General features: G+C 39.4%; 1 protein-coding gene across 15 annotated transcripts in view; it reads right to left on the bottom strand.

Moving 5' to 3' along the window:
• The window catches only part of RFX8 (regulatory factor X8), a 258,871-nt gene that overhangs the window by 34,005 nt on the left and 211,961 nt on the right, over positions 1-12,905 (bottom strand). For all 15 annotated transcript variants that reach the window (XM_042931959.1, XM_042931951.1, XM_042931952.1 and 12 more), the window contains 2 exons: positions 12,287-12,348; positions 10,869-10,955 (listed from right to left, as the gene is read on the bottom strand). In XM_042931959.1, coding sequence (XP_042787893.1) covers positions 10,869-10,955; positions 12,287-12,348 — 149 coding nt within the window. The remainder of the gene's footprint in view (positions 1-10,868; positions 10,956-12,286; positions 12,349-12,905) is intronic.

Raw genomic sequence — 12,905 nt, 5'->3', positions numbered from 1 at the left:
AGGGAAAAAAAAATCCCACAATAACAACAACAAAAACCAAGAATTCAGATTCCTATTTTTCTCTTTGGCAAATGTTCATAAGAAAGTTTTTGTAAATCAGGCCTGCTTCACTGGGGCATTCAACTTTTGGGAACGAATACACTCCTCTGTGGTTTGCTGGGGGTTCCCCCTCTGTATTTAACACTGGGTTGCAGGGGGGAGTCACGTTTTTGATGGCAAATGGAAAGAGGTGCCTGAGTAGCCAGGCAGCCGGCTGCCCTGAGCCCACTGGGGTTGAAGACTTCCAGGTGTGTGGGGTCTGGGGCTCCTACCATTGTATGCTTCCTGGCTCGGTTAAGGTAATGAGGCAATTTAAGCTCTCCAGAGGAAGATGAACGTGCAGGAGAGTGCTTTGAAATAAAGACCTGAACTCTGTGAGAAGAGAGAATGGGCTCTTGAGCAGAAGAAACAATAGGACATCTGGAGATATGACCTTGAGAAATGGGCAGATTTCTGTGGGGATACTTCATGGGACCTGTCATCATGTAGGATTAGGCCTGACTTATTATTGGAAATTTAAACTTTTAAATGTTTTTATTTATTTTTGAGAGAGAGAGAGAGAGAGAGAGAGCAAACAGGGTAAGGGCAGAGAGAGGGAAGCAGAAGATACAGAGAGGGCTCTGTGCTGAGAGCGGAGATCCCAGTGCAGGACTTGAACCCACGAACTGTGAGATCATGACCTAAGCTGAAGTTGGACTCTTAACCAACTGAGCCATCCAGGCACCCCTGAAATTGAAATGTTAATTGAGGTAATTGTAGATTGACAAGTAGTAAGAAGTGATTTAGAGAGCTTTCTAATCTGCCTAATTTCCCCCAAGGGTAACATTTTGCAAAACTACAGTACAATATCACAACCTGGATATTGACATTGATACAATTCACTGATCTCTCTCAGACTCCCCTAGTTCAACTTTAACTCATTTTTGTGTATATTTAGTGCTATACACTTTTATCACCTATAGAGATCTGTGTATCCATCACCACAGACAAGATACAGAACATTCTCCTGATCGTAAGGATCCTTGTGTTGCCCCTCCATAACCATATCCATCTCTTGCTTCTTCATTCCCAGGTCCCCGACAACCACCAATTTGTCCTCCATTTATTTTTTTTTATTTTTATTTTTAAAGTTTATTTATTTTGAGAGAGAGAGAGAGCAAGCAAGCATGGGGGAGGGGCAGAGAGAGGGAGAGAGAAATTACCAAGCAGGCTCTGTCTCTGGCAGCACAGAGCCTGATGCAGGGCTTGATCCCACAAACTGAGATCATGACCTGAGCCAAAACTAAGAGTTAGACACTTAATCAACTGAACCACCCAGGCACTCCTGTCTTCTGTTTAAAAGTTGTGTCATTTCAAAGTGTTTTATCGATGAAATCATAAGGTATGGAACTTTTTGAGACAGGAGTTTTTTTCATTCAGCATCTAGAGATTCATCCAAGCTATTCTATCAATAGTTTGTTCCTCTTTGTTACTGAGTAATATTCCATGGTATAGATGTACCAGAGTTTGTTTAAACATTCACTTAATAAAAAATATCAGGACTGATTTAATATTTGGCTATTATAAAGAAAGCTGCTATGAACATCAATTTACAAGTTTTTATGTGGATATAAATTTTCATTTGTGTGGGGATAAATGTCCAAGAGTACAATTGATGGTTTGGATGTTAATTGTATGTTTAGTTTTATTAAAACTGCCACACTATTTTGCATTCCTACCACCAATGTATAGAATGATCCAGCTTCTCTGAATCCTCACCAGCATTTGGTGGTGTTGCTGTTTTTTTATTGTAGTCAGTCTGACAGGTGTGTGTTTGTATTTCACTGAAGTGTATTTTGCATTTCCATAATGATTAATGACACTGATCATTCATGTGTTTATTTGCATATATCCTCTTCAGTGAGAGGTATAGTCTTTTGGCCACTTTTTAAAAAATGTTTATTTATTTTTAGAGAGAGAAGGAGAGAGAGAGAGAGAGAGAGAGAGAGAATGAATGGGGGAGGGGCAGAGAGAGAGGGAGACACAGAATCCAAAGCAGGCTCCAGGCTCTGAGCTGTCAGCACAGAGGCTGACATGGGGCTTGAACTCATGAACCGTGAGATGATGACCTGAGCCAAGGTGGGACGCTTAACTGTCTGAGCCACCCAGGCTCCCCTCTTTTGCCCACTTTCTAATTGGATTTCTTTCTTTCTTTCTTTCTTTCTTTCTTTCTTTCTTTCTTTCTTTCTCTTTCTTTCTTTCTGTTGAGTTTTGATAATTCTTTATATATACTAGGTATTAGTCCTTTTCCGGATACGTAGCTTGCAAATATTTTCTTCCAGTTTGTAGATTGGCTTTTCATCCTCTTCATAAAATCTTTCACAGACAAAATTTTTAATTTTGATGAGATCCAACTTATTAGCTTTTCCTTTTAAGGACTGGGGCTTTGGTGTCAAGTCTCAGAATTTTTGCCTAGCCCTAGGTTCGAAGATTTTTTCCTATTTTTTTAAGTTTAATATTTTTATGGTTTAAAAGTAAGTCTATGTGGGGCACTTGGGTGGCTCAGTCAGTTAGGCGTCCAACTTCGGCTCAGGTCATGATCTTGCAGTTTGTGAGTTTGAGCCCTGCGTTGGGCTCTGTGCTGACAGCTCAGAGCCTGGAACCTGCTTCAGATTGTGTCTCCTCTCTCTGCCCCTCCCCTGCTCACGCTCTGTCTCTCTCTGTGTCTCAATAATAAATAAACGTTAAAAAAATTTAAAAGTAAATCTATGATCCATTTTGGCTTTTTGTTTGTTTCATCTATGTTCTATTTTGAGTTAATTCTTGTATAAATTGTAAGGTTTAGTTGTGAGGTTCATTTCTTTTCTCTTTCTTTCTTTCTTTCTTTGCATGTGGCCATCTAGTTGTTTCAGCACCATTGGTTGAAAATCTAGTTTCCTTCCACCGAATTACTTTTGCACCTTTGTGAAAAGCCATTTGAGCATATTTGAGTGGATCTATTTCTGGATTCTCTATTCTGTTCCATTGGTCTGTGTCTGTGCCTCCACCAAAACCACACTGCTGTCTTGATTACTATAACTACATACTGAGCCTCAGTATCAGGTAGCGTTTCCTCTCACTTGATTTTTCTTTGTCAAGATTGTTTGAACTATTTTAGGGCCTCGCCTTTCCACATAACTTTTAGAATAAGCTTGTCTATGTCTACAAAAAAACCTTGCTAGGATTTTTTTTAAACAACTTCATTGAGAGATAATTCACATACCATTCAATTCACTCATTTAAAGAGTACAATTCAATGTTTTCTTCATATATTCACAGGGTCATACAATTGTGCAGAAAAGAGATAACATAGCAGTATTGAGACTGCTCTCCTTAGAAAGTCATGCTTGTAAGATTGGCCCTTGTCTGGAGTCTGGGAACTTGGTTCCCAGGGTGTTCTCAGTCAACAGTTAACTGATAAGAGTGGTTCCCTGTGCCTAGACTGTTTGTGCAAACAATATAGTTTATGTTGAATAACCTACTTTAGTTTTGGGGATCTGTCATTTTGGCACATGCTAGGAAGAATGTGCTTATGACCATCCCCCAATAAAATCTTTGAGTGTGGAGTCTCATAATGGGCCTACCTGAACAGAAACATCACACATGTGTTGCTGTATTTTTGTTGCATAGAGGAGTGCACTCTGTGTGACCCCTCATGGGAGAGAAAGAGCAGGTGGAAGCCTGCATATAGACGCCTCTAGACCTCTGCCTCTTTTCGTCTTATGACTTGACTGTGTATTCTTACTATATCTCTGTAGTAAATTTTAGCTATGGGTATGAATATATTATTTTGGTCTGCCTGGTTTATCTGTTACCACTGGAGCTCCCTGCTGGTGCTGCCTGAGGGAGCTGGAGGGCTTTTCCCAGACTGGATGGGGGATTGGTCTCTGTGGGGCAGGGGCTCCCTCTATTGGTGCTCTCCAGCTGCCTCTAGGTGGAGTGGGGACACAGGCTTCCTGGACTAAGCCACTTGCTATAGCTGGGTCTCCCTTGACAGATTAGCTCACACTCCTTATTGTATCTCATGGTGGAAAAGGAGTGTCTCAGACCCAGAGAGTAAGGAGAGTGCTTTCCCTAGCTGTTTATTTTTGGTGGGACTCCCTCTTGCTGCCCCTTGACCAATATTATTAGAGGAATGAGAGGAGAAATGAATCTACCTGGATGCCTCATCTTGCTAGGTAGTGGGTTGGGAAACAGTGGGCCTGGATGAGTGGGGAAAGATGTAGGATGCCCTATCACTGTGTTGATTGTGCAGCCCTGGGGTCCCCAACCAGCTCATTTTCTTCTTGCCACTTTTTAGAGTTTTTCTTTGTTTGCTTCTTGCATTATTTCCAGGGTTCATAGTTGTGCTTAGCAAAAAGAAATTGATCTACACCATCTTGTCCCAACTAAAACTCTCTACCATCATATTTTGACTCATCATATTTTAATTTTTTAGGCACAATCGTATAATCAAGGATCCCAATCACTGATAACATTAATTTATAATATATATATATGGTCTGCTTTCGGGAGGTTTCTGAGGCAGTTAGAATGATGTATAGGGAACAAGATAGTGTAGATTCACTTTTCCTTGCTGCTTCCCTCTAATACAAATAAATACCCCAGAAATTTTTCAGCGGATCATGATACGAGGGCTCTGAAAGCTGGAAAGAAGATGGGACTGCCTAGAGAAGTGACAGTGTGGTGAGTGCCCTGGGTTTTCTTTTCATGTTCCATGCATATCTGGACTGGATACTGGAGAGACCTGAAATCTAGACTGTCAGCAGACATAGATATAAATCCCAAGAAAAATCTGCATTCTCCAAACAAAGGACTAGGAGAGGGAAGTCTAATAGAGACCTAGAGGGGGCTACAACCCTTGCTCTTGGAGTATGGGCTGGCCACCCAGTCTGACCACAGTGGCAGCCTCAACATCCTGGTGGGCTGAACCATCCCCAACTCCACACCCGGGGCACTGACAGGTGGGCTGATCTGCCTGCATGGACAGTATTGAATCCTCTGGCCAACTCAATGGAGCACAGAAGGGCAGGCATTACATCCATAGGAGCAATGCCAGCAGAACCTGGTGTTTCCCTGACTCACGCCAACTGGCAGAAAAGGACTCAGGCCCAGCCACTCTGGCTGTCTGCATTCCCCACAGAAGGTGGCCCAGGGAAGCAGGTTCAGCCCCTACAGGTAGTACTAGTAGGGAACTGATCAGAAGACCTTGCAGTGCCAAAAGAATGAAGCAGACCAGAGCAGCATGCAAGGGTTCTGAAAACTAAACTGTCATTGGAACTACAGCACAAAAAAATAGACCAGAACTTACATGCTAAACCTAAATAGGGTGACTGTCTGCTAAAGTAGATTTAAACAGGATCAAAAGTCTCTAACATCATAACCCAAATGCTCATGATACAACAGAAAATCAATAGAAAATGTCCAGGATACAATAGAAAAATACATAGATTGATGGGTCAGAATAGAAGGGCCAGTAGTAAACCCACACACATATGGTCACTTAATTACAACAAAGCAACTAAGAGTATACAACAGTCTCTTCAATAAGTGGTGCCAGGGAAACTGCACAGCCACATGCCAAAAAATGGAACTTTCTTATGCTACGAAAATTGAATCAAAATGATATGAAGACTTGAATGTAAGACCTGAAATCATAAAACTAGAAGAAAACATAGGTGGTGAGCTCCTTGACACCAGTCTTGGCAATGACTTTTTTGAATTTGACACCAAAAGCAAAGACAACAAAAGCAAAAATAAACAAGTGGGACTACACTGAACTAAAAAAGTTTCTGCACAGCAAAGAAAACCATCAACAAAATAAAAGGCAACCTACTTCATGAGAGAAAATATTTGCAAGTCATATATCTGATAAAGGGTTAATATCCGAAATATATAAACATACAACTCAATAGCAAAAAAAAATTAATTTAAAAATGTGCAGAAGATCTGAATAGTCATTTTTTCCAAAGAAGACATATAGATGGCCAACAGGTACATGAAAAGATGCTCAACATCACCAGTGATTAGAGAAATGCTAATCAAACCACAATGAAATATAACCTCTATCACACACCTGTTAGAATGGCTATTATCAAAAAAAAAAAAAAGAAATAACAAGTGTTGGCAGGGATGTGGAGAAAGGGAACCCTTGTGCACTGTTGGTGGGAATGTAAATTGGTGGGACCACTGTGGAAAACAGTATAGAGGTTCCTCAAAAAATTAAAAATAGAAATACCATATTATCCAGCAAATTCACTTCTGGGTATTTATCCAAAGAAAATAAAAACACTAACCCAAAAAAGATATCTGCACCCCTATGTTCATCACAAATTGCTTACAGTAGCCAAGCTATGGAGACAAACTAAGTGTACATTGACTTTTGAATGGATAAAGAAAATATGGTGTGTGTATTCCACACAATGGAATAGTATTCAGCCACAAAAGAGAATGACATCTTGCCATTTGGGACAACATGGATAGACCTTGAGGGTGTTATACTAAGTGAAATAAGTCAGAGAAAGACAAGTATTATATGGTTTCACTTACATGTGGAATCTAAATTTTTTTAAAGCCAGAGGTGCCTGGGTGGCTTGGTCGGTTGAGCAGCTGACTCTTGATTTCGGCTCAGGTCGTGATCTCATGGTTCATGGGATCAAGTCCCACACTGGGCTCTGTGCTCACAGCGTGGAGCTGTTTGGGATTCTCTCTCCCTCTCTCTCAGCCCTTCTCCTGCTTGCATGTGTGCTCATGTACACTCTCTCTCTGCCTCAAAATAAATAAATATACATTTTTTAAAAAATTAAAGAAAAACACAAATAAACAAAAAACAAACAGACCCAGAAAGCATAAAACTAACCTTATAGATAAAGAGAACAGATTGGTGGTTGCCGGGGGTGGGGCAGAGGGCTGGGTATGGATGATTGGTAATTTGTACCTTTTGATTCCAGTTATAAAATAAATAAGTCCTGGGGGTGTAATGTACAGCTTGGTGGCTATATTAATAATACTGTATTGCATATTTGAAAGTTGCTAAGAGAGTAAGTCTTAAAAGTTCTCATCACAAGGAAAAAAATTATGTAACTGCATATGGATGTTAACTAGATTTACTGTGATAATCATTTTGCAACATATGCAAACATCAAATCATTATTATGTATACTTGAAAAGAATGTGATGTTGTATGTCAATTATATGGGAGGGAAGGAAGGAAGGAAGAGAGAAAGAGAGAGAGAAAGAAAGAAAAGGAGAAAGAAAGAAAATCACCCATAATACCAAGAATTAGATAAGCCACAATTTGAATGAGAAAAGACAATAAACTGACACTGATATTAAAATGATTCAGATATTGGAATTATCTGACAAAGATTTTCAAGCAGTCATTATAGAAATGCTCCAACCAGTAGTCATAAATTCTCTTAAAGCAAATGAAAAAATAGAAAGCCTCCACAAAAAAATAGAAGTTATACAAAAGAACCAAATAGGAATGCTGAAAAATAAAATGACCAAAATAATAACCATAGACATAATACCATGAAAAAATCATAGATATGATAAAATAAATACATCAAAGTCAAGAGCAATATGCTTAAGAGTCACATTGAATGTTTACTATGTGCCAGGTGCTGTTTCAGGCATTTTCATTGTATTAATTCATTTAATCTTCATAAAATACAAATCAGAAACACTACATGATCCAGTAATTCCACTGCTGGATATTTACCCAAAGAAAGAAAAGATAATTTGAAAAGATACTTGCACTCCAATATTTATTGCAGCATTATTTACAACAGCCAAGATATGGAAGCAACCCAAGTGTCCATCAATTGATGAATAGATAAAGAAGATGTGATATATATATACAATGGAATATTACTCAGCTATTAAAAAGGATGAAATCATGTGATTTGCAACAACATGGATGGACCTAGAGGGTTATTATGTTAAAGTGAAATAAGTCAGATAGAGAAGGAAATGCTATGTGATCTCACTTACATATGAAATATGAAAAACAAAACCAATAGGGGGGCCTGGGTGGCTCAGTTGGTTAAGTGTCCAACTTCAGCTCAGGTGATGGTCTCGTGGTTCGTGAGTTCGAGCCCTGCGTCGGACTCTGTGCTGACAGCTCAGAGCCTGGAGCCTGTTTCGGATTCTGTGTCTCCCTCTGTCTCTGCTCCTCCCCCACTCACACTCTGTCTCTCTCTCTCAAAAACAAAGATTAAAAAAATTTTTTTTAGAAAAACAAAACAAATGAATAAACAAACAAAAAGCAGAATTGGACCTATAAATACAGAGAACAAACTGATGATGCCAGAGAAAAGGGCATGGGGTATGGGCACAATGAGTGAAGGGGAGAGGGAGATATAGGCTTCCACTTATGGAACAAATGAGTCAGATGGATTAAAGGTACAACATAGGAAATATAGTCAATAGTATTGCAATAGCATTGGATGGTGACAGATGGTAGCTACACTTATGGTGAGCACAGCATAACACAGAGAAGTTGAATCACTATGTTATCCACCTGAAACTAATGTAACAGGTGTGTCAACTATAGTAAAGTTTCTAAAAAATTAAAATAAAAAAATCACTTCCCAGCTTAAGACTCTCCAGTGTCTCTCTATCACACTCAGAATAACATCCTACGTCCTTGCCAAGACTTATAGGTCCCACTTCTGTGTTCAGATTCCTCTCTTCCCACTCTTCTGCTCATTCGCCAACCTCCACCTCCAGACTTTCTTTCTGTTCTTTGAATTCATTCCTGCCTCAGGCCCTTTGGGCTTGCTCTTTCCTCTGTCTGCAATACTTGTCCCTCAGATATTCACTTGGCTGACTCTTTTTTTCATATTTCTGCTCAAAAGGCATCTTCTCAAGGAGGCTTCCCATGACCCTGTTTTCCTGTCTTCAGATAAATCTTGCTATTGTCCCTTCTTTATTGTCTTACATCTTCCCCACTAAGATAGACAAGAGGGAGACCTTGTTTATCTTGTTTACTTTTTCATCCCCAGTAACTAGAACAGGGCCTGACTTATTGTCGGAACTCAAATATTTGTTGAATAAACAAATAAGTGAATGATGAGTTCTATAGTTTTCATTATCTGAAAACCAGAGAAATGAAGTTTTTATTTCGAGACCTAACTTTGTCACACATGTCCTTATATAAAAGATACAATGAAATAGAAGACATTTTCACCCGTATATTTCATGGATTATTAACAGCAATATATCATTTATTATATTTCTGCATTCTAAAATATATATTTAGTATTTCTAAAAATGTGGAATTGGTAAGGAGTTTACCTTAGATCTTAGTGCTTAAAAATATCTCTTAATTGGCCAAGACTGTATAAAGTTTATCAATTATTAAATATTAATAAATATGTGTTGAGCATGAAAAACACCCGCTGCTGGGCCTATGTCATGGATAAACCAATGTTACCCTTGTTCTTACCTGTGTCCCTGACAGCCTTCCTTTTCCTTGCTGAGGATGAAGCCTACTTCTTTCCCCATAAAGACCAGTTCCAGACCCTCTCTCTGTGACATCGACCCAGAGACCTCAGGACACTAATGGCCTCTAAGTGCTGCTGAGCAACAGCCATGTCATGCTGCAGGGCTCTCCAAACTGCCTGCTGGGTGCCCTGGGGCAAAAAGATACAAACTCTAGGCCTAGCCTTTGAGGAGCATACGGGTCAGCAAGCGGGAGAATACATTAGCACAAGGAAAGCTCTAACCCTAACTGAAATAAATCTCCTATCTATTCCCTTCCCTAACTTCTCTATTTTTTGTTGATGTAATTTTTCCATCTTTGTGACTAATCGATGAATAAGACATTTAAGAGGAAGAGCTGGTTGGAAGAAGAATGTGATGACTTTATTTGAGGTTAAGTTTGAGGTTTTGATGGGACAGGCCGGGCTGAGTCATCTGTGCTCCCTTCTATTGACATGGACTCAACCAACTGAAGACACTGCCTTGGACAGATCTTTCTGATCCGCCTCCTGTTTGGTCCAGGTGCTCGTCTGAATGAGCCCCACAGCTTCAGAACCATCTCTGGGCTGACTCTCTTGTTCCCAAGCTAGTCGGGGATGGCTTTGGGGGTAACACTTTGTGCAGATTCTACCTACTGGTATCATAGATTGAAATAAGGAAGTCAAGAGGCAGCGATGATTTGGAGGGAGATTAAAAATTTATATTTTTATGTACTAAGTATGAGGTGCCAGTGGGTCATCTACGTGGAGATGTCCAGTAGATAGTCCAAGAGGAATGGCTGGGAGGTGGGAGAGAAAGGTCCATCAAAAATGACTTAGGGGAGGAGTCATCTGTGAGGGCATGGTGATAGGTGATGGATAAAGAAGGATGAAATATCTTGGGGCCAAAGATTGGAAGAGCACCACTGGTTGGGTCTCAGGAAAATGCCTGCATATAAGGGGAGGAGAGATAAGGAGACTCAGAGGGATCATTCTGGGGAAGAAATTGGATGAAAATTTCTTGAGAGCTAAAGGAAGTTTTAAGAAGTGACCAATTCCATCAAATTTTACAGAGAAATTGAGAAGAACAAAGATGCACTCAATGAAAAATTGCTCTGGCAATTGAGATGATACTTATAATGAAAAGTATCCAAGAGAATGAACTGGAAATGCCTTTCTCTGGCCAGTGATGTTGCCAGAGACTGATTTATTGCCCACATCAAAGCCATGTTGACGTGATGTGTGTGTTTCCATCCTTAAGAAGGATTAATAGTGGAACAGCCAAAAAAAAAAAAAAAAAGGCAGATAGTGACCCATGACCAAAATACCTAAATGATAGATACTAACCTGTGATCCCTTTTTTCACCCAGAAGGTAGCAATACTGGGCATAGAAGAAAGAACTTCTCTTGATACAGATTCCATCATAATGATACCTGAAAAATAAAGGTTGTCTTAAAGATTATGTCAAACCACTGACATTCTTTACAGAAGCTACAGAATAGACTCGCTGATGAAGACCTGAAGTTCTTCTCAGAGTTTTATCATTTACTCCATCTATTAGCTCTGTTATGTAGACAGATTCATACTACTTCATACACATCAGCTTTGAAACAGGCTTGCAAATGTTCCACTCTTCTTCCCCAATTTAGGACACTCTGGTCTTAGAGAGATGTGACAGGGAGAGGCTCCTGCTGTCACTGCCATGAACGTTTTTAAAGTGAAGGGTAGCAATACCAACGTTCCCTGTACTGAGAACTGGACTCGAGCTCTCAGAAACCCAAGAGGGAGGAGGTTCCTTCTCTGCAGCCCAGGCACTTTGCTGAGCTGGGAAACTGTAGCTGCTTGTCTAGGCTCAAAACAGCAGGACAAAACTTTTTCAAATTAACTATTACCCAGTGTTTAGTTTGGCAAATGCTTCGGCTGTCTTCATTCCCTCATGGGTAGCAGGCCTCTTTCCTAATTTGGCTTCCGTCCCTTCTCACTGATTTCCTGATCTCACTGATTTCTCCTATTTTTCTTCATTTAAAAGAAACAACAAATAACAATAGTAATTGAGTGACAATTATAACCCGATGCACCTGATAACACTGGAATTTCCTTTTGCGTTAAAAATACATAGAACGTAGGTACCTGGTCTCTCAAAAATAATTCAAATATGCTAATTAGATGAGGGCTTAGAAATTTTACTTCAAAGAGTAACTAAAACAGTTCTATTGCTCTCTGTGTGTAATTATTTAAATATTTCAACAGTTAGACATTTATGTCAAAACACTTAAAGTGTTCAAACAAGAAAATATATTGTAACTTGCATATTTTTTTTAAATTTTTTTTTTTAACATTTATTTATTTTTGAGACAGAGAGAGACAGAGCATGAACGGGGGAGGGTCACAGAGAGAGGGAGACACAGAATCTGAAACAGGCTCCAGGCTCTGAGCTGTCGGCACAGAGCCCGACGCGGGGCTCGAACTCACGGACCGCGAGATCATGACCTGGGCCGAAGTCGGACGCTTAACCGACCAAGCCACCCAGGTGCCCCTAACTTGCATATTTTTAACAAAATCACTAAGAAAACAGAAATGAACACTTCATTCTAGTATCACCTAAATTATTCCAGGCACTAGGATTTCATTTGAAGTATGAGAATTCTCTGGTAAGAGTTGATATTTATAGTTCATTTAGTTTTGCATTTTTTGTCACCCATTTTTTGATTTTTCAAAATGTTTGTCTTTGAACATTTCAAATAAAACAAAATGATAAACCTACCTGGCACTTCCTCTCGTGCTTAGCCTCCGGGTACCAAGATCAGGAAAAACCAAACGCACAAGCTGAAAGAATAAGCCAGATTTAAAGCTGCGATTTGAAAATATAGAAATAAAACTTACAGTTTCTTTTCTTACAATGTTTACATTGTATTTCCTCTTTTTATTATAAAGAAAATATATGCAAATGAAATTTGGAAAAATCAGACAAGTATCAAGACAAAAATATACCATTCAGAGGAAACCGCCATTTAAACCTCAGTGTGGTTCCTTCTAGTCTTTTTTTCAAAGCTTCAATATGTGTATGTACTCTGTGGGTGTTCATGTGAAACAGTTAACATGTGTGCAGTTTTGCTTTCTACTTTCTCCCCTCCCCTTTGTACCATAAACATTTCCCCTTGTCATTAGGAATTCTCTAAAAACAGGGTTATCAATAGCTGCATAGTAGTCCATCATGTGAGTTGCCATGATTTTACCATTTTCCTCTTTTTCCAATGTGATAGTCATTTTCACTTTTTACTATACTATTCATTTGTTTACTTATTCTTTTTTGTTTTAAGGTTTTGGTAGCAAATGCTATTAAAATATTGAATAACACGGCTACTTCTGACTCAACTTCTCAT

This window comes from Panthera leo, chromosome A3 (genome assembly GCF_018350215.1).
Source record: "Panthera leo isolate Ple1 chromosome A3, P.leo_Ple1_pat1.1, whole genome shotgun sequence".
In the NCBI taxonomy this organism is placed as follows: Eukaryota; Metazoa; Chordata; class Mammalia; order Carnivora; family Felidae; genus Panthera; species Panthera leo.
The sequence above is the reverse complement of the archived record's forward strand: the minus strand, read 5'-3'. Positions and strand labels throughout refer to the sequence as shown.